General features: G+C 37.3%; 1 protein-coding gene across 6 annotated transcripts in view; it reads left to right on the top strand.

Moving 5' to 3' along the window:
* C14H9orf85 (chromosome 14 C9orf85 homolog) overlaps positions 1-27,183 on the top strand; it is a 64,621-nt gene that overhangs the window by 22,554 nt on the left and 14,884 nt on the right. For 2 of the 6 annotated variants that reach the window (XM_071077674.1, XM_011770920.3), the window contains exon 2: positions 10,822-10,928. In XM_071077674.1, the coding sequence (XP_070933775.1) occupies positions 10,822-10,928 (107 nt within the window). Of the gene's footprint in view, positions 1-8,454; positions 8,541-10,821; positions 10,929-11,469; positions 11,593-23,361; positions 23,793-27,183 lie in introns of all 6 variants that reach the window. The other 4 variants (XR_011612456.1, XR_011612455.1, XR_011612457.1 and 1 more) reach the window with 4 other exon arrangements.

Below are 27,183 nucleotides of genomic sequence, written 5' to 3'. Positions count from 1 at the left end.
ATTTAAAAACAAACAAACAGAAATTAACATGTTGTGAGGCTGTTGCAAAATTTGAACCTTTGTTCGTTAATCTTCATGGGAATATGAAATGGTACAGCTGCTCTGGATAACAGCATGGTGGCTCCTCAAAAACTTAAAAACAAAATCATTATATGATCCTACAATTTCGCTTCTCGCTATATGCCCAAAAGAATTGAAAGCAGGGTTTTAGAGATATTTGTACATCCATGTTCATAGCAGCATTATTTACAATAACTAAAACCTAGAAACAACTGAAGTATCCATCTAGGGAAGAGTAGATAAGCAAAATATGTTATATACATACAATGTAATATTAGCCTTAAAAAGAAAGGAAATTCTGACATATTCTACAGCATCAAGGACATTATACTAAGTGAAATAAGCCAGTCACAAAAAGACAAATGTTAGCCAGGCGCAGTGGCTCACACCTATAATCCTATACTTTGGGATACTGAGACAAGAAGATCACTTGAGGCCAGCAGTTTGAGATCAGCCAGGACAACACAGCGAGACCCTGCCCCCTCCCCCCCAAAAAGACAAATACTCTATAATTCCACTTACATGAGATACTTAAAGTGATAAAATTATAGAGACAGAAAATGACATGATTGTTGCCAGGGGCTAGGAAGAAGGGAAAATGAGAGTTATGGCTTTCAGATTTGGAAGATGAAAAGAGTTCTAGACATGGATGGTGGTGATGGTTGTACAATATGAATGTTTTTAATACCACTGAACTATACACATAAAAATCGTTCAGTTGGTGAATTTTATGCTATGTGTATTTACCAGTGGAAAAACATGGAAGCAAAATAACTCTTGGCTGTTTGGTCTCACTCGCTCCATCTTTACTCTGTAACCCATCTTCTGTGTGAGAGGCCACTTCAGTAATACAGATTATATAAGGAAGTAAAGAGATACAAAGGTGAAAGGAGAGGAAGAAGTAAAAAAAGTGACCTGAGATTTTTTTTTTTTATCTAAAGATTTTTAAAGATGAGGTTTGGTACACAAGAGGAACAGATTGTATTGCTAATTGAGTGATTGCCGTTTAGTCTTTGAATTTGAGGTGTCTCAAGGATCTCTGTGAGGAGAAAAATGGGTATCTTGCCTGCAATCTGAGACATCAGAACTTCCAGAGAGACATGAGTTAGCACTAGGGACATAGTTTTGGATGTAGTCTTCGTTGAGCTCATTGCTGAGGCTGTAGTTACGCATTCAGTTGACCTGGAGAAAATAGTGTGAAAAGAAGGGACTGAACAGGGTTGAGAGAGAAAGTTGATGACTAAAAGAAGGAGTTGTATTGGCAAGATCTTGAGGAGCAAATGGGATTGAAAGTACTACTCTACTTGTAGAGAGAGTCTTTTTTTCAGGAAAGACATATTATTTCTGGATAAAACCATTGGCATTCAAAATTTTGAGGAAGGAAAGGTGTGCTTCCCATATTACTGCTGCAACAATATAGCTATTTGTTTCCATTTACATGAGTTTTTCTTGGGTTATTATTTACTACGAGCATCTCATAGTTAATAATGAAGATAGGTCAAAGATAATTTAAAAACATTGCACTGTAGGTCCTTTCTTAAAAATATTTTCTAATGTTCATAACACACCTTCCTGAATTGGAATGGAATGGAGAAAATTAAAAATCTTCATACTGGAGTCTTTGTTCAAGCTTTTTTTTTTTTGCTTTTTTTTTTTTTTGCTTTTTTTTTTTGCTTTTTTTGAGACAGGGTCTTACTCTGTTACCAGTGGTATGATCACAGTTTACTGCAGCCTTGACCTCCCTGGCTCAAGCAATCCTCCCACCTCAGCTTCCAGAGTAGCTGGGACCACAGGTGTGCACCACCTTGCCTGGCTAATTTTCATTTTTTTGTAGAAATAGGATCTCCCTGTGTTGCCCAGGCTGGTCTCAAACTCCTGGACTCAAGTGATCCTCCCATCTCAGCTTCCCAAAGTGTTGGGATTATAGCCCTGAGCCACCTTACCCGGCCTGTTGAAACTTTCAAAGTTGTGATAGATTTATCAGTGCAGTGTTTGTTAGAATGCTTCGCAAATATTTATTTGTTAAAATACAATGCCAACCTATTTTAATTTCCTTAAAAGTAAGTGAGAAAAATATACTTGGGAAAATAAAGTTGCTTAAATAGGTTTTCTCAACTGCCAGAAAGAGGTACTGCCACAGCATGTTTCGGCCTGTAGGTAGGTGTGGCTCCACTTTGTGTATGCATTAGGTTTGTCAGTGAAAATCTAGGTAGTTTGCTTGGTTGCTGAAATAAATCAGTGGTTAGTTTGTACACAGACCCTGTCTGCATAATTGCAACTGACAATAGCTTTACCCACTTATTGAAAGAATAGTTCTCTGTTTGGGATGATCAGAACTCATTTTATATTCAGTCTTTGGATAAAAATGTGATTGTTCATTTTTGTAGATGTCATTTGTTAAAGATTCTAGCAGTAACAAGGAAAATGGGACAAGGGAAATAAATATTATTTCTTGACTAGAAAAAGATAATTGTGAGTATATTGAACAAGAGGATCATTTTGAGTATTTCTAGTATATACTTTCACTTCTCAGTTTGTTATTGGTGTTTTAAAAACTTGTGATGATTTTAGAGTGAATGGGAGCAAGATGGACTAAACTTCAGAGAATATTATTTTAGCTCACAGTGCAGATCTATATCACCTATATTTTAGATATCTTTTAATTACATTTTTATAGATAAAAAATCAAATATTAGTTACTGAAATATTGACATATATATGCATATCAGGATTTTTAGGGTAATAAATTTGCTCAACTTGGACTTAAGTTTTTGTGAAGAATTCTTATAAATGTTGATTACTCTCTAATTAGTTATGTGGAACAAATGTAATTTCCTAAAAAGAAGAAAAAGAAGTAAGCTAGTAATAACTTTGATTTTATATTTTTCCTTAAGTGACAATAAAACCAATTTTACTACCAGAACTCATTTCAAAAGTATTTCTGGGCTATTTGTATGACTAGCTCATTTTGTGAAATAATAAAATACATAAAAATAGTAATGCTCAGTAACTTGTCCAAATAAGGTATTTTTGAGGATAGTGCACATTCAAATTATTACTTCTTATCACATTTTAAAAGGGCTTATAGGTTTGAAAGTTTTCATCTAGTAGGGGTGTTCTGTCTATTGGAAGTGCAGTAAGTTGATTATAGCAAGAATTTTAATTCCTTTTTCAAAAAGGAAACCATCAATGTCTTCTATTCTTTGAAAAAATCTTAACTGCCAGGATAAAAAAGCAAAGCAAGTTTTTACAGACAGTAGTAGGAAACATTTGCCTCACTATCCAAATAATTATGTGTACTCATTCTAAGTTTGGTCATTTTTTAAAAACACAAGTCAGTTGAGTTGAGTAATACACAAATTTGAGACTTGTTGTATACTTTGTTATAATAGCAACAATGTTTACAAAATAAAATCATTTTGTAATGATTTCTGTATTGGTACATTGGCAATTAAAACAAGAACATGAACTATTTTTTTCTCTTATTCTTATCCGTACATGTAAACTCTTTTTAGAGAAACTTAATAAAGGAGTAGTACGCACTTGACCAAAGAAACGGACATTTATTTTTTACTATGAGATTTTGCATCTAATAAAATTGCTGTTATTTTCTTACAATGTTGTTGATATGGGACCAGAACTTGTTATGTATAAATATAATGGGATGATAATTTACATGTTTATTAGAAGTTTTCTGATATTTATAGCCCAATATATTTAAAATACATATATTCAGAAATTGGAAACATTTAAACTGTCAAATAATAGATAATAGGTTAAGTAAATTATAGTATTACTCTGAGAGACTATAGTACAGCCAATAAAGACATACTTTGAAAGTATATATATTATGGAAAAATGAATAATAAGTTATAAAACAGCACATGTGGACCAAATGTGAACTTATGTAAATGTATACTTGAAGTGCTGCAAAGTATAGAATCTCTGAGTGATAGGACTTGTCTTTATTCTTTATCTGTATTTTTATAAAATTTCTATATTTTGAATATTTATATGTAAAGATTCATATTGTTTTAACTCTATAAAATTGATCTGTAGAGGTATTTTTCATCTATAAAAGTAATAAAGTCTAGTAAAAAATAATATATATACAATACTATATTATTGTATGATTTTCTTATGTGTGATTTTCTTATTATTGTATGACTTTCTTCTCTTGTGTTTAATTTTGAGAAACAAGCAAACAACCCACGACGGCAAGTAAACACATCAAAAGATGTTCAACATTATTAGTTATTAGAGAAATGGAAATTGAAATCATAATGATAACACTACATACCTATTCGAATGACTAAAGTAAAAAATAAAATTTCAAGTCCAGGAAATAATATAGAAAAACTATTTTCATATATGACTGGTGTAAATGCAAAATGGCACAGCAACATTGAAAAACTAATAGTTTCTCATAAAATTAAGCATTCCATTATACAACCCAACTATATCATTCCAAGTTATTAACCCAAGATAAATAATATGTCCACACAAAACTTCTATGCAAATATTTATTAGCACTCCAAACTAGAAACAACTCCAACTGTCCTTTAATTGGTGAATTGAATAAACATTATGGTAATTTATACAATGGAATACTATTCACCAATAAAAAGGAATGAGCTCCTCGAATGGCTATATACTTAACCATTTCGTTTACATGACATGCTGGAAAAGGCAAAACTGTAGGAGCAGATTTGAAATCATTATTACCTGGGAGGTAGGAGAAGGGATTGACAACCAAGGGGAATTAGATAACTTTTTGGAGTGATGGAAGTATTGGAAGTTTGGTTGTCAGATTCATTAGAACTGTATACTTAAAATGGGTGAATTTTTTGGTATGTATGTACTTCTCAAAACTGATTTAAGATGACAATCTTTTTTAAAAAATTAATATAGAAAGAATAGAATTCGAGTTAGCATTCTTCATCGGTTAGTAAAATGGATGATTCAGGCAAAGATCATGAGTGGATGCTAAAACCATGAGGGAAAGTGTTACTGTGGTACAGTACATTAACATGGCCTCCATAGATTATTGTAGTTGTTATAATTTGAAGAGATCTGGGTCACCACCTTAAGCAAGTTATCAAATTCAGCATTGCTGACAAGGCGAGAACTGTACAGTATGTGCCTCCTGACTTGGAGTAATACGAAGTACACAACAGTAGCAGCATCACCTATGAATTATTCTGATCCAAAAAACATTTAAACTGGATGTAATTAAGTCTGTAAACCTAACTTCTACTTTATAGGAAATAAAACAATGAGTTAAATTACAGCATGAGAAAATGGACAAATTCAGAGTGTAGGATATTCTCTAAAATGACTTGCTTGTTACTTTCAAAAATATTCATGTAATAGGGGATAAAACATAAATAGCTGAAAAGAGAGATAACGGATAAACAGTACTTGAATACTGATTGATCCTGATTTGGCGAGGAAAAAACAGCTCTGAAAGCTGTTTTGGAGCAGTTGAAATTTCAATATAGACTGACTACATTCAGTGACATTAAGGAGTTATTTTTCATTTTTCTTAGGTGTGGTAACAGTATTGTGGTTAAGTGCAAGAAAGTCTTTATTGCTAGGATATGATGAGTATTAAGAGTGAAGTGTCTTGATGTCCATAAGTTATTTTACCTGTACCCATACACACAAAAAGCAAAAAGGTAGTATGTTAATAGTTGTCTCTGGAGTGTGTATATGGTATACATTAGTATTATTGTTTTCACTGTTTTCTGCAAGTTTGATATTTCTCATAATAGAAGGGATTGCTTTTAGAGCTAAGTTGGGAGAAATAGTGTTTATTGAAGATGGCCTTATGATATACAGTGCATTCCTGTAGATCCTATGACTGTCAGGGATCTGTACCTACATTGTCCACCTAAGAATAACTTTATTGCACTCTGTTTTGGCATTATAACACTGGCCTACATTGAGAACCAGGATAGAAAACAGTTCTGTGAAATGCTTTGTGTTGTAAGGACGTTTTTGAGAGCGTCGCTTACTGTATCACATGGTGTAGGAAAGATTAAACTTTGCATTTCAGTAACAAGAATAGTTGTGCTGCTTCTGAGAAACTGGATTTTTGGCATGTTACAGACAATGAGTTATGTTTTACTGGGTGCCAGAAAGCTCAGACTTCATTTGTGGCCCATCTCTAACGAGTGCACTTCCAGCTGCACTCCTGACTGCTTTGTAATTTCCCTTCTACCCTTACTTTTCTCTCATTCTGATTCCCTCATCTATTTTTTGGTTGTGTTTTATAAGATACTTTATATCCAACAATGTTCTAGCCATATTTAAAGGAATTTAAATAATGTAGTTTATGATTTGAAACTCACAGCCTAAAGCCAGGTGCTGTGGCTCACACCTGTAATCCAAGCACTTTGGGAGGCCAAGGTGGGAAGGTGGGCAGATCACTTGAGGTCAGAAGTTCAAGACCAGCCTGGCCAACATGGGGAAACCCTGTCTCTACTAAAAATACAAAAATTAGCTGGGCGTGGTGATGTGTGCCTGTTATCCTAGCTACTAGGAGGCTCAGGTAGGAGAATCACTTGAACCCAGGAGACAGAGGTTGGAGTGAGCCAAGATCATGCCACTGCACTCCAACCTGGGCAACAGAGTGAGACTCCAACTCAAAAAAAAGAAAGAAAGAAAGAAACTCACAGCCTAAAAGTCAGATTTTTACGTTATTGTTATTAGTCACGTGAGTTCTTGCCCCCAAATCCAGGGATCTTTTATCCTCTAGCCAAATTTAGAATAAGGAACTGTTTCTAGCAAATTTCAAAGCACATACTTTTAAATATGATTAAATAAGATATAAAAGTTTCTATTTCTGGAGTAACAGTGTAGCAGTAGTAGCATAAAATACCTTATTTTAGGGGAAGAATACTGCAGGGAAAAGAACAAAGCCAGTTTATGGAGATAGATTTTTAGCATTGGATTTGGCATTAGAATTTTTCTTTGAGAATTTCATTTTTTAAATTATGTTTTTGTTTTTTTTGTTTTCAATTAAAAGGAATAAATAAGCCTTTGTTTTACCTTTGGAAATTCTGAAAGAATTATGTACAAAAAAAATCCTAAGGAAAAATTATTTTAGTTGCTTTTGAATGGTATTCAAATTTCTTTTCACCTGCCATAGTACCTTCCTTCTGTTAAATGATACTTTATATTTTATAAAATATTTTTCAGCATCAGCATATTGGTACAGATATAATATTTACAATTTGCTCCTGCTACCTTCTTAGGAGTTGAAGTCCTTTCTCACCCAGCTTCTTTTTTTTTTCTTCTTTTTTTTTGAGAGAGAGTTTCGCTCTTATTGCCCAGGCTGAAGTGCAATGGCACGATCTCAGTTCACTGCAACATCCAAATCCCAGGTTCAAAAGATTCTCCTGCCTCAGCCTCCCAAGTAGATGGGATTACAGCCATGCGCCACCACCCCAGCTAATTTTGTATTTTTAGTAGAGACAGGGTTTCTCCGTGTTGGTCAGGCTGCTCTTGAACTCCCGACCTCAGGTGATCTGCCTGCCTTGGCTTCCCAAAGTGCTGGGATTACACGTGTGAGCCAACGCACCCGGCCCTTTCTCACCCAATTTCTGTATGGCATTACTGTGTTAAAGATGTATTGTTTGACAACAAATAGAATGCTTAAAGCAGCAGTAACAATGCTTACTCTAAAATATATGTTGTATGGGGCAGGTGCAGTGGCTCACGCCTATAATCCCAGCACTTTGGGAGGCCAAGGAAAGCGATCAGTTGAGGCCAGAAGTTTGAGACCAGCCTGGCTAAATGGCAAAACCCCATCTCTACTAAAAATACAAAAATTAGCTGGCATGCTGGTGCACGCCTGTAATCCTAGCTGCTCAGGAGGCTGAGACAAGAGGATTGCTTGAACCCAGGAGGCGGAGGTTGCAGTGAGCTGAGATCGCCCCACTGTACACCAGTCTGGGCAACAGAGCAAGACTCTGTCTCAAAAAAAAAAAAAAGATGTAGGAATGATGGCTAACACGTTTTTAAGACATTATGTATGTATTAAGTAGGCATGCTTTTTGATGTTCCTTAAGTTTATTCTAACTTTGAAAAGTATTCATTTGATAAGTAAGGGTTTCTTCTTTCACTGTTTCCTAAGTTCAGTGGACTCTTCCACTGAAGATTTTTTTTTTCTTCAAAAATCTGAAAAGTAGCTTGTTGAACGAACTAAATGACCTTTATAAGCTTTTGTATTTATAAAACTTTTGATTTTATATTTGGGCAGACTTCAATTTTAACCTTAATTACCTATGATCTTCTACCACGAGGAATATACTAAAAGTAATTGCCAAAATAGGGTTAATTGTAAATATAAAGGTGAATAAGGTAAGATTGTCATTTCTTTTCCCCCAGGCAGAAGGATTCCTAAAACTAGGATTAACTTTCTTTGCTCACATCTCTGGAATTCACTTCTCTTTTGGCAAAGTATGGTAAAACAGGTATACACTTTTCTTTCTTCTGTGCCTATTTTTAAGTGAAAAATACTATTGTTTCTCATTCTTACTCTCATTAATTTCTTAACACATAAAAATCAAGTTTAATTTGATAGTAGTGCCTGTTAGTCATGTGAACCCTGCACAGCATATCTGTTTATACTGCTTCACACATCACTCACAGGACAAGTTCCCACAAAGACTTGTTTTGTTCTACTGTTGATCCACCCTAAAGAAACCAGTTTCCAAACTGTGCACAGCTTTGTAAATCAAGATGAACTGGTCAGAAATTGGATACAGAAACAAACAAGGAACCAAAGAATGCTTCCTAGTTAACAAGCAGAATGTGTTATATGTAATAAAATTGCAGGTAATGAAATGTTCTGTGTTCTAAGGATATTCCAATTAGGAAGTATAATATCACATACTGAAGTCATAGTTCAAAGTCAATCACTTAAGGAAATATAAGTAATGCTTAGTAAGATGTTCTGGACAACAGAGTAGACAAATGATGCATGTAAACTTTGATTCTGTGTTTCTTAACTAGCTTTGTCCATGATAACTATTAGTAAGTACAAAGGTTGAGAGGATGAAGAGTTTGGTGTGTAGGTACAGATTCCCTTCTTTCTGGCAACAGTTAGGGGCCCAGAGTAAGGAGGGAATATAGTAGCATGCGGAACTGGGACTCTCCATCTATGTCCAGGAGGAAAGAATGCACCTATACACAATTCGTAAGTAACAGAATGTATTTCTCATGACAAAGTTAAATAATATATTCACACTTCCTGATGGTGAAGATTCCTTGAAGAAAGAGAAAAATTAAATAAAATGAAATATATTCACAGCTTAATTTATGGTTTTTCACAATATTCCTGAAATATTTTCTCATTGAAGAAATGTTTTTTCAAATATTTTATCTGCTTGTTTAGAACTTTCAAGAATATCAAGCGCTATTCAAAAATTGTTTCTTTCAGATAATCTGATCTAAACATTGTGCTTTTAACTTAATATCTAATAGCCTCCCAAAGAATCTGCATACTTGTGATGCATTTTTCTTCCCCTGAGAAATTTAAAAAGAAAACAAAAGAAGCAAAGAAAATTTTAAATGTCTTCTGTTCATTATTCCAACAATAGGCAAAGACCAAGCTTCCACAGCCAAAGCAAACGAGAGAATTCTCAGAGTACTCAGTGAAAATATATAGTCTGTGTCCTGAATCAAATGAGTATGTTACAAAATATAAAACTATTAGAGAAAATACATGACACATTTAAATTTTTCCTATCTTCCTTCTTTCCCAACACATTTTGAAAAGAAAATTATAATAAAAAAAACTTTAACTTATAAAGCCCTTTCTCTACCACAGATATTCACATATGAATACATATTTTTTTAAGTTTGAAGAAACCAAGTTAGTAGGGGGAGCTTTTCTAAAACTTTTCTAACATGAGAATTCAAAAGGATAAAATTGAAAAATGAAATGCCTTTTTGCTTCCAGCCACTTCTCCCTGGCACCCCTTCCTCAAATTTCAGTCTCTGTTCTCTTCAACAAACTGTCAATTCAGGACAGCCCAATTTCTCAGTTTAATTCCAACTCACTGGGAGGATTTGAATTGTTGAAATGGTAGTCTTCAAATATGAGCAAGCTTTTCTTTTTTATTATTATGTTTTTATTGAATATAACTTACATACTATGTAATACATATATCTTAACTGTGCAGTTTGAGTTTTGACATATGTATACATCAGAATCAATGGGAAGGTTAAAAATTTTCTAGATGAGGGCTGGGCCCAGTGACTCACACCTGTAATATGAGCACTTTGTGAGGCCTAGGCGGGTGTATCATTTGAGCTCAGGAGTTCAAAACTACCCTGGGCAACATAGTGAAAGTCTGTCTCTACCAAAATACAAAAAATTAGCTGGGCATGGTGGCGCGTGCCTGTAATCCTAGCTACTCAGGAGGCTGAGGCAGGAGAATCGCTTGAGCCCCGGGAGGTGGAGGTTGCAGTGAGCCAAAATTGTGCCACTGCATTCCAGCCTGGGCGACAGAGTGAGACTGTCTCAAAAAAAAAAAAAAAAAAAAAAAAAAAGAACCATTGCCTTTGTAAAAAAAAATAATAATAACAAATTGAGTAATATACATAAAAATACATAATATATCATAAATTGTTATGCAGATTAAGGTTCAGTTATATTTTAAAACTTAACATCTCATATATTCTTTTGTGGGATTTGCAATGCTGGCTCACGCGTGAAATTCTCAGTTTGTCGTTCTGTTTGTTTTTAAGAAAATTAATGCAAAACTTCATGATGGAGTATGTCAGCACTGTAAAGAAGTTCTTGAGTGGCGCGTAAAATACAGCAAATACAAACCATTAACAAAACCTAAAAAATGGTGAGTTAAGATTCATTACCTTACTTCGTAGTATATGTATCATAGTTTATTGTTTCATTTCCTGCTTTTCAAAATTGTGTCCAAATGTTAAAGACAGAAAAAATTCCATTCTCCCCTGTAGAATTTCATCTTGTGTGCAGAATCTTGGTTTGTGAAGGCAGACAGATTTAAAAAGTAAATTCATTTCCTGCCCCATTCTTCCATAAATATGCATCATTTTTATAGAACTTTATTCATGAAAGGTGGGTTAGGGCTGAGAAGAGAGTATTTGTTTTCTACAATTCTGTCTCCCACTGATAAGGTAATACTATGCACCGTAGATTATCAGTTCTTAAAACAGATCAGACCTTTAGACCTTTTAATTCAACTCATAAAGATTACAGAAATGGCTGAGGTTAAATATTATAAGTGAATCACTAGATTGATAACTTCTAATATTATTTCTTTGGGAATAGAGGTCTAAATGAAAAGATAGTAGATTTTGTTTCTGATCCTTCCATCCCTAACTCCTTTTTTTTTTTCCTTCTTTTTCTTTTTGGAGATGGAGTTTTGCTCTTGTCATCCAGGCTGGAGTGCACTGGTGTAATTTCAGCTCACTGCAACCTCCGCCTCCCGGGTTTAAGCGATTCTCCTGCCTCAGCCTCCTGAGTAGCTGGCATTACAGGTACCCGCCATCATGCCTGGCTAATTTTTTTGTATTTTTAGTAGAGGCGGGGATTTCGCCATGTTGGCCAGGCTGGCCTCAAACTCCTGACCTCAGGTGATCTGCCTGCCTAGGCCTCCCAAAGTGCTGGGATTATAGGCATGAGCCACCACGCCCAGCCTTAACTCTTGTGTAATTCAGCCTTCTGTGCATCCTCTACAGCTCCCTGACATCCTTCAGGTCAGCTGTGTAAGGAAAATATTAGAGAGTAATTGCTGCATGAAAGAGCAAAGTGATAATCTTAAATAAAAATTAGTATTGTTCCTTTTACATTATAAGATTTAATTTGGTAATCTGCATAGTAGCTATTTGAACAATGTTTGCTCACTGTTGCCTTATTTTTCTGACTATTCAATAGTTTCATCTTCTTTGAATGCATTCTTCCTTCCTTTATGGGAAAAAATTTTGCTTACAATTTAGAAAATCAGTCTAAATAATAGATATAATATGACCTTTGTTTATATCTACTAAAAAATTACGTCAGCCTTTTGCAAATCTAAAACTCAAGATATAAAATAATTTGTTTATTTCAAAATATTTAAACACTGAAAGGCAAAAGTGTCAAGGAAGGATAAACTAACTTAAGCTTTTTAGATGTTTTTTCTGTGCCCCGTTTTGGAGCAGTCTAGTATTTATTACAGGTATAGTTGACCCCTCTTTTATTTTATTTATTTATTTATTTATTTATTTTGAGATAGGGTCTCACTGTTGCCTAGGCTGGAGTGCAGTGACATAATCTTAGATCACTGCAACCTCCGCCTCCCAGGTTCAAGCAATTCTCCTACCTCAGCCTCCTGAGTAGCTGGGACTACAGGTACATGCCACCCTGCCTGGCTAATTTTTGTTTTTTGGTAGGGACAAGATTTCATCGTGCTGGCCAGGCCGGTCTCAAACTCCTGACCTCAAGTGATCCACCCACCTCGGCCTCCAAAAGTGCTGGGATTACAGGCATGAGCCACCCCCCGCTTTTAAATAGTTTTACCAGCTTCTTGCTCCTTTTAGTCTTTTCTTCCGTTCTCTACATTTCCTCCCAAAAGAAAACACTTTTAAACAAGTCTGATGAGTTTTATGCTTAGTGGCCCAAATTAGCAGTAAGGAAATTTGGCAACTATTTGCATTACCCAATTTTAGACTTCCATGAATGAATTAATTGTGTTCTCTGCTAGAGTAATTAGATGTTGATTGCAAAATAAATCATGTAGTTTTAGTTAATAGTCCTCATACAAGATTTGTAGCTTTCTGAATATTTTCAACAAGTTTTTATTCCTATAAAGGTATTTTAAGATTTCGTCATCCATCTCCATTTTCTCTTTATAGTGTTGTTTCCTAAAAGAATTTGAAGTATAGGCAATAAACAACATTTATGTAGTCATAGCATTTTAATAGATTAGCGCTGTGTAACAAAGGAAATGATTTTAAAACATTCCTGCCTTATCCATCATCAGTATTTAAATCTCTTACCTTTAATATGTGCTAAATCCTATATGTTTATCTTCATTTTGAATGTGTCAGTGTGTAAAAGATCACATCAGTTATTGTAAATTTTCCAGATGCTATAGTTTGCTGGAGAACTTCTGAACTTATGTATTTTGTTTTTTTCTCATGACATTAAAACAAGATCTTGTAGAGGAGGAAAAAGGTCCTTTCCTTCTACCAGTCTAAGTTCTCATCCTTGGCTTTGTAACAAAAACCAGATTAACAAGAGAAAAATATACAGATTTATTTAATGTAAGCTTTTTGTGACACCAAAGCCTTCAAAAGAAAACAAAGACCCAAAGAAAGGGTAAACCTGTGTGTTTTTATGCTAAGTTTGATGAGGAGTGGAAAATCATGGGGAAAATGTGATAGGGAACAAAAACAAAAGGGTATGAGCTAAGCGTAGTAAACTAAAAGCAGGGCTTGTTCATTCAGATTCCTCTTACTGTTCCTCCGTTTTTAGAGATAAGCATGGTCCTTTCCTCTAGGTATAGGAAGCGCACCTCTCATATTAGGGTCTTATGGCCTACTTCAGGGGTGGATCAGAGAGTCCTTCCTACATTTGCTATTTGTCACATTTCTTCAGCTCAAAATACTAAATATGCCAAGGCACCATATTTTGGGGTAGTGTGTTCTGAATCCCCTCAGTCTGAACATATTACTTAGGGCGTTACTTGCCTGGACTAGAACATCATGTATTTCAGATGGTCCTGAACACATGGCACATTAGACATATTGGAAATTCTAGCTTTCAAGCTCCAATCCAGGATTGAGAGTGTTATAGAAAGTAAAACTCACTTATATTCATTCACTTTACTTTCTCTGTGTATTAAGACTTGGCCAACATTGTAAGGAATTTGAATCCATTGCTGATGCTGATGGTAGCATTACTTGTCTTAAAATGTTTAATGTTGTGTTCAAGCTAGTCACTTATGAATTAAATTTGTCATTTGTTAGGGTTTGTATATGAATTTTACTGGATATATCTTTTGTCTTTGTTTTTGTTTTTGTTTTTTTGAGACAGAGTCTCACTCTGTTGCCCAGGTTGGAATGCAATGGTGTGGTCTTGGCTTACTGCAGCCTCCGCCTCCTGGGTTCAAGCAATTCTCCTGCCTCAGCCTCCAGAGTAGCTGGGACTACAGGCATGCACATGCCACTGTGCCCGGCTAATTTTTGTATTTTTAGTAGAGACAGTTTCACTATGTTGGCCAGGCTGATCTCAAACTCCTGACCTCGTGATCCTCCCGCCTCAGCTTCCCAAAGTGCTGGAGTTACAGGCATGAGCCACCATGTCTGGCCTTGGATATCTCTTTTGTATAAAGATTTATTTTTCTGGCATGCTGAGTATTTCCATCAGTTAAAATGTTGAATATTGTTTCATGCGTCTGTCTGTTGCCACAAATTATGTAACTAAATGATGTAGATAAAGAAAAGTTCTGCACAACATAAAATATAGGGTATGATGGGGCTTTTTATAAGTGACATTTCTTTTAGAAGTAATAATATCCTGGCTATTGGAAAAATTAAAACTTATTCTCCCATTTGTTTATATTGTGAATCACCAAAAACCACACGTTAATTAGCAAATTTCCATTTGTTCATGGGATCCGATGCCAAAAGTTAAATCAAAGAAAAAGAGTTTGACATCTAAACTCTTCAAACTTACCTGTTTCAACCATGTGAAACAAAAATTATACTGTGTTTGTAGCTGACAGAATATTTCACGTTTCTCTTTTTCTTTTTGCGGTAAGGTGACATGCTGCAGTATTTTTATAAACATGTTCTTTATGGAATTTTCTCTCAGTTACTGAATACAATCCTGGACCATCTCCAGAGACTTTTTAGAAAAGAATAGATGTCCTAACTTAAGTTGGAAGAGAGATGAATTGAAAATTATGTATGTACTGGAGGAGGATAGGATGATGGCTATGAAAGACGGGGGATAAAAAGCATCTCATTTATCAGCAATATATAAACAGTGTGACACTGGTACTGTCCTTTGACGTAATGAGATAAATATCTCTGACTACTCAAAGCTTTAGGTATTTATAGAAATAAAGTGATAAGCTCCTAAAGATACAAGCACCAAGACCAACCGCCACCCTTAATTAGAAGTCAGCACAATCTGTACCAGGATCCCCCCACCCATTTCTTAAGGCCAGTACCTACTGCTCCCTGGGGGAGGGCTGCAATGTGCTGTCAACATCTCCCTTGACACAGAATGGCGTTAGTATTGTTAGACCTGAATAAGAGGATTCAGACTTTTTCATATATGTAAGAAATAGGGTTCAGGAAAAGTCTAAATCTTTTTGTATAAAGTTTTATTTTTCAAGTGCCTTGTTTTTTACTTTTGAAAAAGAACCCCAAAATAAATGAAAACTGTTCATTACCATTCCTGGTCAATCCCAGGTCACTCATGAACACTGTAAATAATCTCAATATGGAGCTGAATTATTGGAGAAACAAGAGATCTTATAAATATAAAACAATCCTAGTCAGTAATACCTATGAAAAAAATAAACGTAAAAATATATTAAATAATTTGTATACATCTTAAGGAAGGAATCTTGATATTTTTATATTTAAAAGTCATTATAGACATTTATCTATTTTTCCAGGTACTAGAAATATAAATGTTTAAAAGATTTTGTCCCTTTCCTCAAGCAGTACAGGGCCAAATGAAATTATTTCTTTTCTTTATTCTGGGCTCAGAAGGATTATACTTCTTACCCAAGACAAAAGTAAAGCAGATGGAGGTTAAGATTCAAATGCAAATTGATTGGATTCCAAAGCCTTGTTTTCCTTTTCTCTCAGTGATTTCTCAGCATTGTATTATTCAATTCAAAAAGTCCTTTTCTCCTCTTCACCTGGACCTAATGCTTCATTAATTTTTACAAATGTCACCTATCTTGTTTATGGATATTGTCTGCTGTTGAGTATCACATATCCTGCTGAGGACCACCCTGCTTTTATTTTTTTATTTTTTATTTTTTTATTTTTTGAGATGGAATCTTGCTCTGTCGCCCAGGCTGGAGTGCAGTGGCACAATCTCAGCTTGCTGCAAGCTCCGCTTCCTGGGTTCACACTATTCTCCTGCTTCAGCCTCCCGAGTAGCTGGGACTACAGGTGCTTGCCACCACACCCGGCTAAATTTTTTTGTGTTTTTAGTAGAGACAGGGTTTCACCGTGTTAGCCAGGATGGTCTGGATCTCATGACCTCGTGATCCGCCCACCTTAACCTCCCGAAGTGCTGGGATTACAGGCATGAGCCACTGCACCCAGCCCAGCCTGCTTTTAATTTTTAATACATATACCTGTGGAAAGACAAATAGATTTTTGCTTTGAGGCCCTGAAATGCCTATGCTGGTACTTAGAAACCTTTTTTGACTCTTATTTCAGGTAACCAAGCAACCTTTTCTCCTATTAATTTAGAAATGTGGTAGGCAAATACCCCCATTTATGTGAGAATCTCAAGCCTGCTTCTTTTCTTTTCTACCTATTAAAAAAAAAAAAATCACCAGCATTATAACGTTACCCCATGTTTAACCTTGCCATAGCAGTAGAAAAGAAAGGAGAAGCTGGTATAAAACAGCACAGCCCTCAAACAGATTGGAGTCTGAGTTTGGAACTGAACCTGTGAATTCTTTACATTCAGTGGTTCTCAAATAAGGAGGTGGCTTGAGGATGGAGTTTGTCCCCCAGGAAGGGTGCTACTGACACATAGTGTAAAGAGACCAGGTATGCTGCTAAACATCCCACAGTTGACAGGACAGCCCACCACAATAAAGAAATATCCAGTTCAACATGTCAAGAGTGTCTTGGTTGAGAAGCCTTGCTCTGTACCGAATAGATAGATACCCACAAAACCAAGGCACTAAAACATCCTGTATCTTAGTTCAGTGGTTTTCAAACTTTTCAGCTGTCAAATTCTTTAATAAAACACTTATCCAGGAGTCCCATAAATACAACAGGCTAAAACGGAACTGCCCTAAATGGGGAAAAGGGAGCCCAGACCTTACTTGCTGTGTGATAAATATTCATTGAAAGTAGATTTTATCATAAAAATATTTCAAGTGAAGGAGGAAAGAGCTAATATAACCAGCCTTGGAACCAGCATTACTCTAGAGATGTCTAGCCTGAGAGTTTCATGTCATGAGGATGCTTTATTCCTTAAAAAACTTTCCTTTTCATTGAATATTTTAATTGAACAGAGTCACTCTTCTGGCCCTCACATCCAGGTATCTAACCCCTCCAGATTTATTGCCTCTCAACTTTTATTCCCGCTGATGGCCCAAGTGTACCCCTTACGTATTCATACTCCATTGCATTGAATAAGTGAATTCTCCTCTCTCTTTTGCATCTCATCTCACCTCTACTCAAATACTTCTGTGGGTTCAGAGTTGACTAAACCAGTGGTTTAAAAAAAAGTGGGGGAGGGAGGCAGGCACAGTCGCTCACACCTGTAATCCCAGCACTTTGAGAAGCTAAGGCAGGAGGATCACTTGATTCTAGGAGTTTGAGACTAGGCTGGGCAACATAGCGAGACCTCATCTCTACAAATAATTTTAAAAATTAGCCAGGCATGCTGACGCGCACCTGTGGTCCTAGCTGCTGGAGAGGCTGAGGCAGGACACTGAGGCTGAAAGATCACTTGAGCCTGGGCAGTCAAGGCTGCAGTGAGCTGTGATCACATCACTGCACTCTGGCCTGGGTAACAGAGCAAGACCCCAGCTCAAAAAAAAAAAAGCATATTTTACATAAGTTGAGTCATGAGCTCCAGTGGTGATGGGTGGGACTCCAGCAGCAGGAGGCTGAGAGAGCTTTGTCACCAGAGAAGTTCTGCTTTTACATGTCTACTATAATGTGAGAGTTGGCTGGGGGGATTGGTTGGTCAGGGGGAGGGGGTCCTCTAGACCGTAGGGAAAAAGGTGTTGCTGTTTGGGAGAAAATGAGATGGAGGACTGAAATGTTGCCAAATAGGTTATGTTACAGGACAGGGGTCCCAATCCAGACCCCAAGAAAGGGTTCTTGGATCTAGTGAAAGCAAGTTTATTAAGAAAGTAGAAGAATAAAAGAATGGCTACTCCATAGACAGAGCAGCGCCGAGGGCTGCTGGTTGCCCATTTTTATGGTTATTTCTTGATATGCTAAACAAGGGGTGGATTATTCATGTCTCTCCTTTTTAGACCATGTAGGGTAGCTTCTCGACATTGCCATGGCGTTCGTAAACTGTAATGGTGCTAGTGGGAGTGTAGCAGTGAGGATAACCAGAGGACATTCTAGTGGCCATCTTGGTTTTGGTGGGTTTTAGCCAGCTTCTTTACTGCAGCCTGTTTTATCAGCAAGGTCTTTATGACCTCTACTTTGTGCTAATCTCCTGTCTTATTCTGTGACTTAGAATGCCTTAATAACCATCTGGGAATGCAGCCCAGTAGGTCTCAGCCTCATTCTACCCAGCTCCTATTCAAGATGGAGTTGCTCTGGTTCACACACCTCTGATAGTTATGCCATAATAAGGCTGCCTTCCTAACCATGTGCTTGCTCCCTAGCTTTCTTATAACTAAATTAGCCAAACCAAGACATTAGAGATAGTATTTTATTAACCAACCCCTTTCCTGTTTTTAGCCTCTATTTTTAAAGGGAAGAATTTCTGTACCCCTAAAATGTTGCTTAATAGAGTATCACTGTCCTCATTTTTCAATGGAAATAAATTAGTGAACAGAGAGATACATTGGCCAGTTTATGGTTAAATTCGTGATCGTTTCTTGCACTCAGTTCTTGGCCTTGTATTATTGTATGTGTCTATCAATTGGCATTCATTACTTATATTTGTTCATTGAGCAAGCACTCAAGGAAATCAGAGTCTCCTTAAACTAGTTGTAATCACAATTTAGATAGGTTATGTTTAAAAAAAAAAAAAAAAAACTTTAGACAAATTAGATTTAACAGAATTTAATTGCGCAAAGAATGATTGAAGAATCAGGCAGCCCCCAGAACCAGAGTAGTTTCAGAACAACTCCCAGGGCTTCCCTGTACTTCAATAACGTTTTTGGACAGAAAAAGGAAAATGACCTTACAGAAAACTGAAGTACATAAACAGCTGGATTGGTTACAGCTTGGCATTTGCCTTATTTGAACCTACTTTGAAAAGTTGGCTGACTGGTTGGCCGAGACTTGGTTACTGTTACAGTAGTAGGTTACAGTTTACACATCAAGTTATCTTACAGTTCAGTATATAGAGAGAAACCTTTAGGCCAAACTTAAAATATGTACCCAGGCAGCTTTAGGCCAAATTTAATTTATCAGTAGATTCCATCTGCAACCATCCAAGCTGTACTTGTTCTCAGTGCTTAGAAGCTGAGCATACCACTCACTAGGAGGTACCTGAGGAATAATGTATGCTATATGCAGTGATCAGTACAAACGGAGTCCTTGATCTCCATGTAATCTGAATTTGTGGCATCTGAATGGAGATCCATGATTTAAATGGCTAATTTTTACAGTCCATATGTTTTAAACACTTTGACTTGCCTCCATTTTGATATGTTTGTAGTCAACGAAAAAGAAAAATAAATGGATACAAATCCATTTATTTTACAAATAAATAAATTTGTAGTCAATGAAAAGTAAATGGATTTTTTTAATGCATTACTATGAAAGGATTTTTGCATGTTTTTTCTTCTTTAAAGAATATGTTTATTTCAGGATATCTAAATATTATATGCCTTATTGTAGAATCTTCTAATAAAACAACTGTTTACATGCTAATAAGCATTGGGTATCACAATTGGTAATAGGAAGGGGAACACAAAAGCTTTTCTTTTTTTCTTTTTTTCTTTTTTTTTGAGATGGAATTTGGCTCTTGTTGCCCAGGCTGGAGTGTAATGGCGCGATCTTGGCTCGCCACAACCTCCACCTCCCAGATTCTCCTGCCTCAGCCTCTGGACTAGGTAGGATTACAGGCATGGGCCACCATGCCCAGCTAATTTTGTATTTTTAGTAGAGACGGAGTTTCTCCATGTTGGTCAGGCTGGTCTCGAACTCCCGACCTTAGGTGATCTGCCCGCCTCGGCCTCCCAAAGTGCTGGAATTACAGGTGTGAGCCACTGCACCCGGCCCACAAAAACTTTATATTTTATAATACAGTTTGAACGTCCCAAATTCCAATCCAAAATGTCCTAAAATCTGAAACTTTTTGAGTGCCAACATAATGCTCGAAGGATATGCTAATAGGAGCATTTCAGACTTCAGATTTTTGGATTTGGGATGCTTAACTATTAGTATTAGCAAATATTCCAAAACCTGGGGGGGTAAAAACACGTCTGAACACTTCTCATCCCAAATATTTTAGATAAGGGATTCTTAGTCTATACTAGGGTCATAGCCAGAGAAGTCTTTGACTTGGTGATATTTTCTAAAAAGAAATAACTAAAGAGAAATGAACAAAGCTGAGTGCCTTCATGATAGAACATATGACAAGGAGAAACACTATAGAATGTAAAAGGTCTTGGTTAAAATTGAGTGTTTAATTTGTGTGTTTATTCCCTGAAGACTGACTTTTTTTTTTTTTTAAGTAGAGACAGGTTTTCACCATGTTGGCCAGGCTGGTCTCGAACTCCTGACCTTTGCCCACCTTGGCCTCCCAAAGTGCTGGGATTATAGTCATGAGCTACAGCACCGGCCAAGACTGACTTTCTGTAGTTTTATGTTTACCACTTAAACTAACCTAGCAATGTGATTGTTTATCCAGTTGATAGATTATCAAGCCCCTTCACATCCTGCCCCAAATTTCACCCATTATTTTTGTTATTAACTTAGGGTATCAGACTAAGTGGAAATAGAAGATGAAGTTCATATCAGTTGTATTCATTACATTTTAAAGATTTATTGGCTAAGAGAGAAGAATTTGTATTTTTAAGCATTGAGTTAAATTTTGTACCAAACTCCAGGTGAAATCTCAATCAATGTCATTGAAATAAGTAATTATTAAATATCATATTACCCAGTGAAAAACTGATTACTTACTGCTGCAAAGAACATAATAAATTAGGAAGGAAAATTAGTTCTGAAATACAACAGGAGAAAGATATATTAAATGATTAAACCTTCATTGTTAGCCTGTTCCTCTCTTTAGATGTGTGTGTACCTATGTGTAGTTTATTTAAAAAATCAGGTAAGTTTGTGATGGCAGAGGTTATTAAGATGAAGATAGTCAAAAAACAAATGCCATTTTCCAGAATCTAAGCACAATTAAAAGGTAGTAAATACTTCAACAGTAGTTCAGGTCTTTTCTCTCTCCTTCCTCCTCATTCCTCATAAACATGGTAAAGATCTACTATAAATAACTGAGAAAACCCGCGCAGTTGTGTATGTTTTTCCCACCATGAGTCATGATACAGCATCACTTCCACAAATAAGGATTAGGAATGGCACTGCAGAGAATATGTCTTAGATCAATAAAATAGTCATTGGTAAGAATTGGAATGTAGAAGTAGCTTCGGTACTATTTAAGGTCTGAATGATGTATCCTTTCTAGTGGAATTTTAAGTGTAAAAGGTTGAAACCAGAACCCTTACGAAATCCCTTAAAACTAGAAATCATATTCTATTGGTGGGAATTTTGAGTATTATTGCTGGAATTCTTCAGAGAATGTTCAGGAAGCTGGTGTGGTTTGGGGAAATAGGGTAAAAGGAAAGGAAAAGATCCCAAATACTTCAAGCTGGCCTGTCTAAGGAGGTCATTGAAGGTAATTAAAATATATGTGTGTGTGTGTGTGTGTGTGTGTGTGTGTGTGTGTATGTATGTGTGTGTGTGTGTGTGTGTGTGTGTGTGTGTGTGTATATATTTTTTTTTTTTTTTTTTTTTTTGAGACAGAGTTTCACTCTTGTTGCCCGGTCTGGAGTGCAATGGCATGATCTCTGCTCACCGCACCCTCTGCCTCCCAGGTTCAAGCCATTCTCCCGCCTCAGCCTCCCAGGTAGCTGGGATTGTAGGCATGTGCCAACACGCCTGGCTAATTTTGTATTTTTAGTAGAGAAGAGGTTTCTACATGTTGGTCAGGCTGGTCTCGAACTCTTGACCTCAGGTGATCTGCCCGCCTCGGCCTCCCAAAGTGCTGGGATTACAGGCGTGAGCCACCATGCCTGGCCAGTAATTAAAATATTTTACCCTCAAAATATATTTATTTGACGTATTTTGAAATGGCTGCCACTTCACCATCCTGAAAGAAGTGGCCTTGCAAATCTGTCTTAAGTGGGGAAAATTTGTATCTGTATAGAATCTCCATTAATACAGTCATGCCCCCTCCCCTTTCTCTTTCTTTCCCCAGATCCAGGAGAGATTGAGAGCAGGACACCTTTAAAAGTCTCTCTGAGGGAGGCTCCTCTACATAACCAGGCCACCTTTGATGGCCAAACCTCTTCCCTGCTCAGTTTTACCAGAATCTAAGCCCCCATTCTTTCTGTAACCTCAAGATGGTATAAAGTTTCTGTAACTATTGAGAAGTTGGATCTTCATTCTGAAAGTTCCTGTGTATGCACATTAAGTAAATTTATAGCCTTTTCTCCTATGAGTCAATCCACCTCTTGTCAATTATTTTTAACAAAAATTTAAGGGGCCAAAAGCCAGTGGCTGCCACATCATATATATTATATATTTTAACCCCGGAATTTGAGTTCAGAGTGGACAAATAAGATATTTATTTTAAATTTAACATTTTCTTCTTCTTTTTTTTTTTTTTTCTTTTTTGGGACAGAGTTTCACTCTTGTTGCCCAGGCTGGAGTGCAATGGCACGATTTCGGCTCACCGCAACCTCTGCCTCCCAGGTTCAAATGATTCTCCTGCCTCAGCCTCCCGAGTAGCTGGGATTACAGGCATGCACCACCATGCCCGGCTAATTTTGTATTTTTAGTAGAGACAGAGATTCTCCTGTTGGTCAAGCTGGTCTCGAACTCCCAACCTCAGATGATCCGCCTGCCTCGGCCTCCCAAAGTGCTGGGATTACAGGCATGAGCCACCTGGCCAAATTTAACATTTTCAAACCTCTCACATATGTTGGATTCTAATAACAACCCTGTAGAGGTAACAAGAACAGATAAGGAGGTGGCCTTAGAAAACTTAGGTGTCTTACCCTGTACATAGCTAGTAAACAGTATATTCAAAACGAGCATCTAGATTTTTTAAAGTTTCATAATCTTATTGCTGGCTTTTATTTTAATGTCAGTTCCCTAACTAAGTAGAGTTTTCCTTTATAGAATGAAGATAATACCTGTCAGAACACCTTGTCTCGTGTAACCAGGTCTGCTGTAACCTACAAGAACCAAGAATCTGGACTGGATGTGAAAGATAATTTACTATAATTCACTAGTTGTATTAAGAACAAAATTGTCTCTAGGAAGAGTCCATGGTTATATTGGGGAATACTATTCCAAACAGAGCTCTTAATTTCTGAACAAAAACAAAATTGTTAAAGATGACAGATAGGAAACGGTTCAATTTACAATTATTTTAAATGCCATCCTCAATATACAAGACACTGTGTTGTATGTCAAAAGAAGACAGCAAATGAATCGTGACACCCAGGAATTTACCATCTGTTTAGAGAGAGAGACTCCACAGATAACTCGGCAGGTTGCAAAAAGTGCTAGGTGTGAGTAAAAGGAGAAAGAGATGCAGAGGACACAAGGTAAGACTACAGAAGAATAAAGTGAAACCAAGAGAAACAGGTCTAGAAAAGACTTAAAGGTGGAAGAGTGGAATTAATAATGTTTATAGGAAACCCTGTGAGGAGGGACCAGGGAATGGAGGGAAAATCAACAAGAATCCCTTTGACTTTCATAGACAATACAAATAATCCCGGGCAGTCTTCATATGTCCTGTTTTTTGGTTCCACATAAATTATCATTTCTTCATTCATTTGCTCTTGTTACTTTTTTTTTTCTCATTGCATAACTTTTGGTGATCCATGAACAGTAATAAAGTTGCCTATCAAAAGGAGGTTTTGGTCTATTTTGAATATACATGAAATGAAAAGAAAACTAGGAAAGTTGGCTTAGGGTCTGGATTTCTAGGTTTTAAAAACTGGGTTATTATTTTTGTTCTTTTGTCAAACAAAAGTAAACAGTTACATTTTATAGGTCTTTTTTGTTTGTTTTTGTTTTTTGAGACAGAGTCTCTCTCTGTCACCCAGGCTGGAGGGCAGTGGTGTGATCTCGGCTGACTGCAACCTCTGCCTCAGCCTCCCGAGTAGCTGGAATTTCAGGTGCCTGCCACCATGCCTGGCTAATTTTTGTGTTTGTAGTAGAGATGGGGTTTCATCATGTTGGCCAGGCTAGTCTCAAACTCCTGACCTCAAGTGATCTGCCACAAAGTGCTGGGATACAGGCGCAAGCCACCGCACCCGGCCATATTCTACATATCTATCTGTTCCTTCATGTTTACCAGTGTGGCAATACACATTGGCCGTTTTTCAGTTTCAGCATTTTTTTTTTTTTTCAGACGGAATTTTTCTCTTGTTGCCCAAGCTGGAGTGCGGTGGCGCAATCTCGCCTCACCACAACTTCTGCCTCCCAGGATCCAGTGATTCTCCTGCCTCAGCCTCCCAAGTAGCTGGGATTACAGGCATGTACCACCACGCCCGGCTATTTGTGTATTTTCAGTAGAGATGGAATTTCTCCATGTTGGTCAGGCTGGTCTCAAACTCCTGACCTCGGGTGATCCGCCCGCCTCAGGCTCCCAAAGTGCTGGGATTACAGGTGTGAGTCACCACGCCTGGCCTCCAGCATTTCTTATAATAGGCTGAGGCTCTGAAGGTTAATTAGTGATTTGAAAATTGTGTCACCACGGCCAGGTGCAGTGCCTCACGCCTGTAATCCCAGCACTTTGGGAGGCCGAGGCGGGCAGATCACGAGGTCAGAAGCTCGAGACCAGTCTGGTCAACATAGTGAAACCCCATCTCTACTAAAAATACAAAAATTAGCCGGGCATGGTGGCATGTGCCTGTAGTCCCAGCTACTCAGGAGGCTGAGGCAGGAGAATCACTTGAACCTGGGAGGTGGAGGTTATGGTGAGCTGAGATTGTGTCACTGCACTCCAGCCTGGGCAACAAAGCAAGACTCTGCCTCCAGAAAAAAAAAAAAATTTGTGTCACCACATTCCAAGAGTATTAAAATGTCCTAGAGTGGGTTTTAGTCATTGATAGTTCTTTGTATCACATTATAGTATAAAATAACCGTAAACTGTGGCTTTACTGTTGCCCACAACCATGGTCTGACTGTCTTTAAAGGTGAAAGCAGTAGAGAGCTTTTATTAGTTCCATCAATGCCGCTCCATTTCACGAAGACTCCAGTTCATGCTTTGATTTAAAATTGGCTGCCCTAAAGTATTGAATACTTTTTATTTTTTATTTTTCCTAAACTACACTTGGTCAGAGGTAAATATTTTGTACCTGTTATGAATTATTGGCTGTAAACCCAGTACTTTGGGAGGCCAAGGCTAGAGGATGCCTTGAGCCCAAAAGTGCTAGACCAACTTGGGCAACATAGTGAGACCCTGTCACTACAAAAAATAGAAAAAAATAGCTGGACGTGGTGACTGCTCCTATAGTTCCAGCTATTCTGGAGGCCAAGGTGTGAGGTTTGCTCAAGCCTGGGAAGTTGAGGCTTCAATGAGCTGTGATTGTACTACTGTACTCCAGCCTGGGCGACAGAGTGAGACCCTGTCTCAAAAAATAAAACTAAGAAGTATTGTAATCTACTTGTCTACTACATTAAGACAAGGCAGTATACTTTGTATACCTCTTCATTTACTTTCAAACTTGTAATCTAGGGACACAAGGAAGTGAATTGTGTAATAACTTCTTATACTCGAGGTACTTAGAATTTGGGGATATTGTTTCCTTAAAAGCATTCTCTAAGTAGCATATCATGTAATCCCATAGTAAAGTTTTATGATCTTGCTATGTTGAGTACAGATTACTTAGAGCCATTGCAGGCAAATAAGACTTTATGTAACTTCAGCAATGTTGTGTTTCTGTTTTGTACACCAAGGGTGGAGTACTGTGGCTCACTGTTTACGAAAGTACCTCGTCATCACATACATGAGAGTACAGCAGGAACTGAATTATGTTAAAGGTTAAAGTGTAATAACCAGGAAATGAAGGCAGTGCCAGAAGAGTTGTAATCACGTAAAGTCTTTTATTTCTAGCAAGTAATAATCTATTTTATGTCAGTCCCAAAGGGAAACCCTAAGAAGGTAGAGGATAAATTTTACTTCCTTCAAACAGATTTTCCAGATGTTGATATGTTTAATCATACAATATAAAAAGTTGTGTTACTGGCCGGGCGCAGTGGCTCAGGCTTGTAATCCTAGCACTTTGGGAGGCCAAGGCAGGCGGATCACTTGAGGTCAGGAGTTCGAGACCAGCCTGGCCAACATGGTGAAACCCTGTCTCTACTACAAATACAAAAATTAGCTGGGTGTAGTGGTGCGTGGCTATAATCCCAGCTGCTCAGGAGGCTGAGGCATGAGAATCGCTTGAACCCGGGAAGTAGAGGTTGCAGTGAGCCGAGATCTCGCCATTGCACTCCAGCATGGGGGACAAAAGTGAAACTTCATCTCAAAAAAAAAAAAAGTTGTGTTACTATGACAACAGTATCTTAAAAAAATCTTAAGGGTTTTTTGTTTTTTAACTGGGGTTGTGGAAGGGATGATACAGTGATTACTAGTATAATTTGATGCTACTGTTTTGTTCATGCTAAGCTGCCAGGACTTTTAGTACCCATTATAAAAAATGAGACTCAGAGAACTTAAAGTGACTTTCAGAGATTACATTGTTACCAGGGGGATCCTTGCTCCCAGAGCTCCCAAGATGGTGGCGGGCCACTTCCAAGATGGTGGCAAGCCTTGTGTTCTCTGACCTGGGGTTCTTGGCCTCACAGATTCCAACGAATGGAATCTTGGGCCATACAGTGAGTGTTATAGCTCTATTAGAAGCTGTGGGTCATGGAAAAGAACCATGGAACCCGGTGACTAGTGTTCAGCTCAATTAGGACAAATCCAGGCACTTAGCCATGCAG

This window comes from Macaca nemestrina, chromosome 14 (assembly GCF_043159975.1).
Source record: "Macaca nemestrina isolate mMacNem1 chromosome 14, mMacNem.hap1, whole genome shotgun sequence".
NCBI lineage: Eukaryota > Metazoa > Chordata > Mammalia > Primates > Cercopithecidae > Macaca > Macaca nemestrina.
The sequence above is the reverse complement of the archived record's forward strand: the minus strand, read 5'-3'. Positions and strand labels throughout refer to the sequence as shown.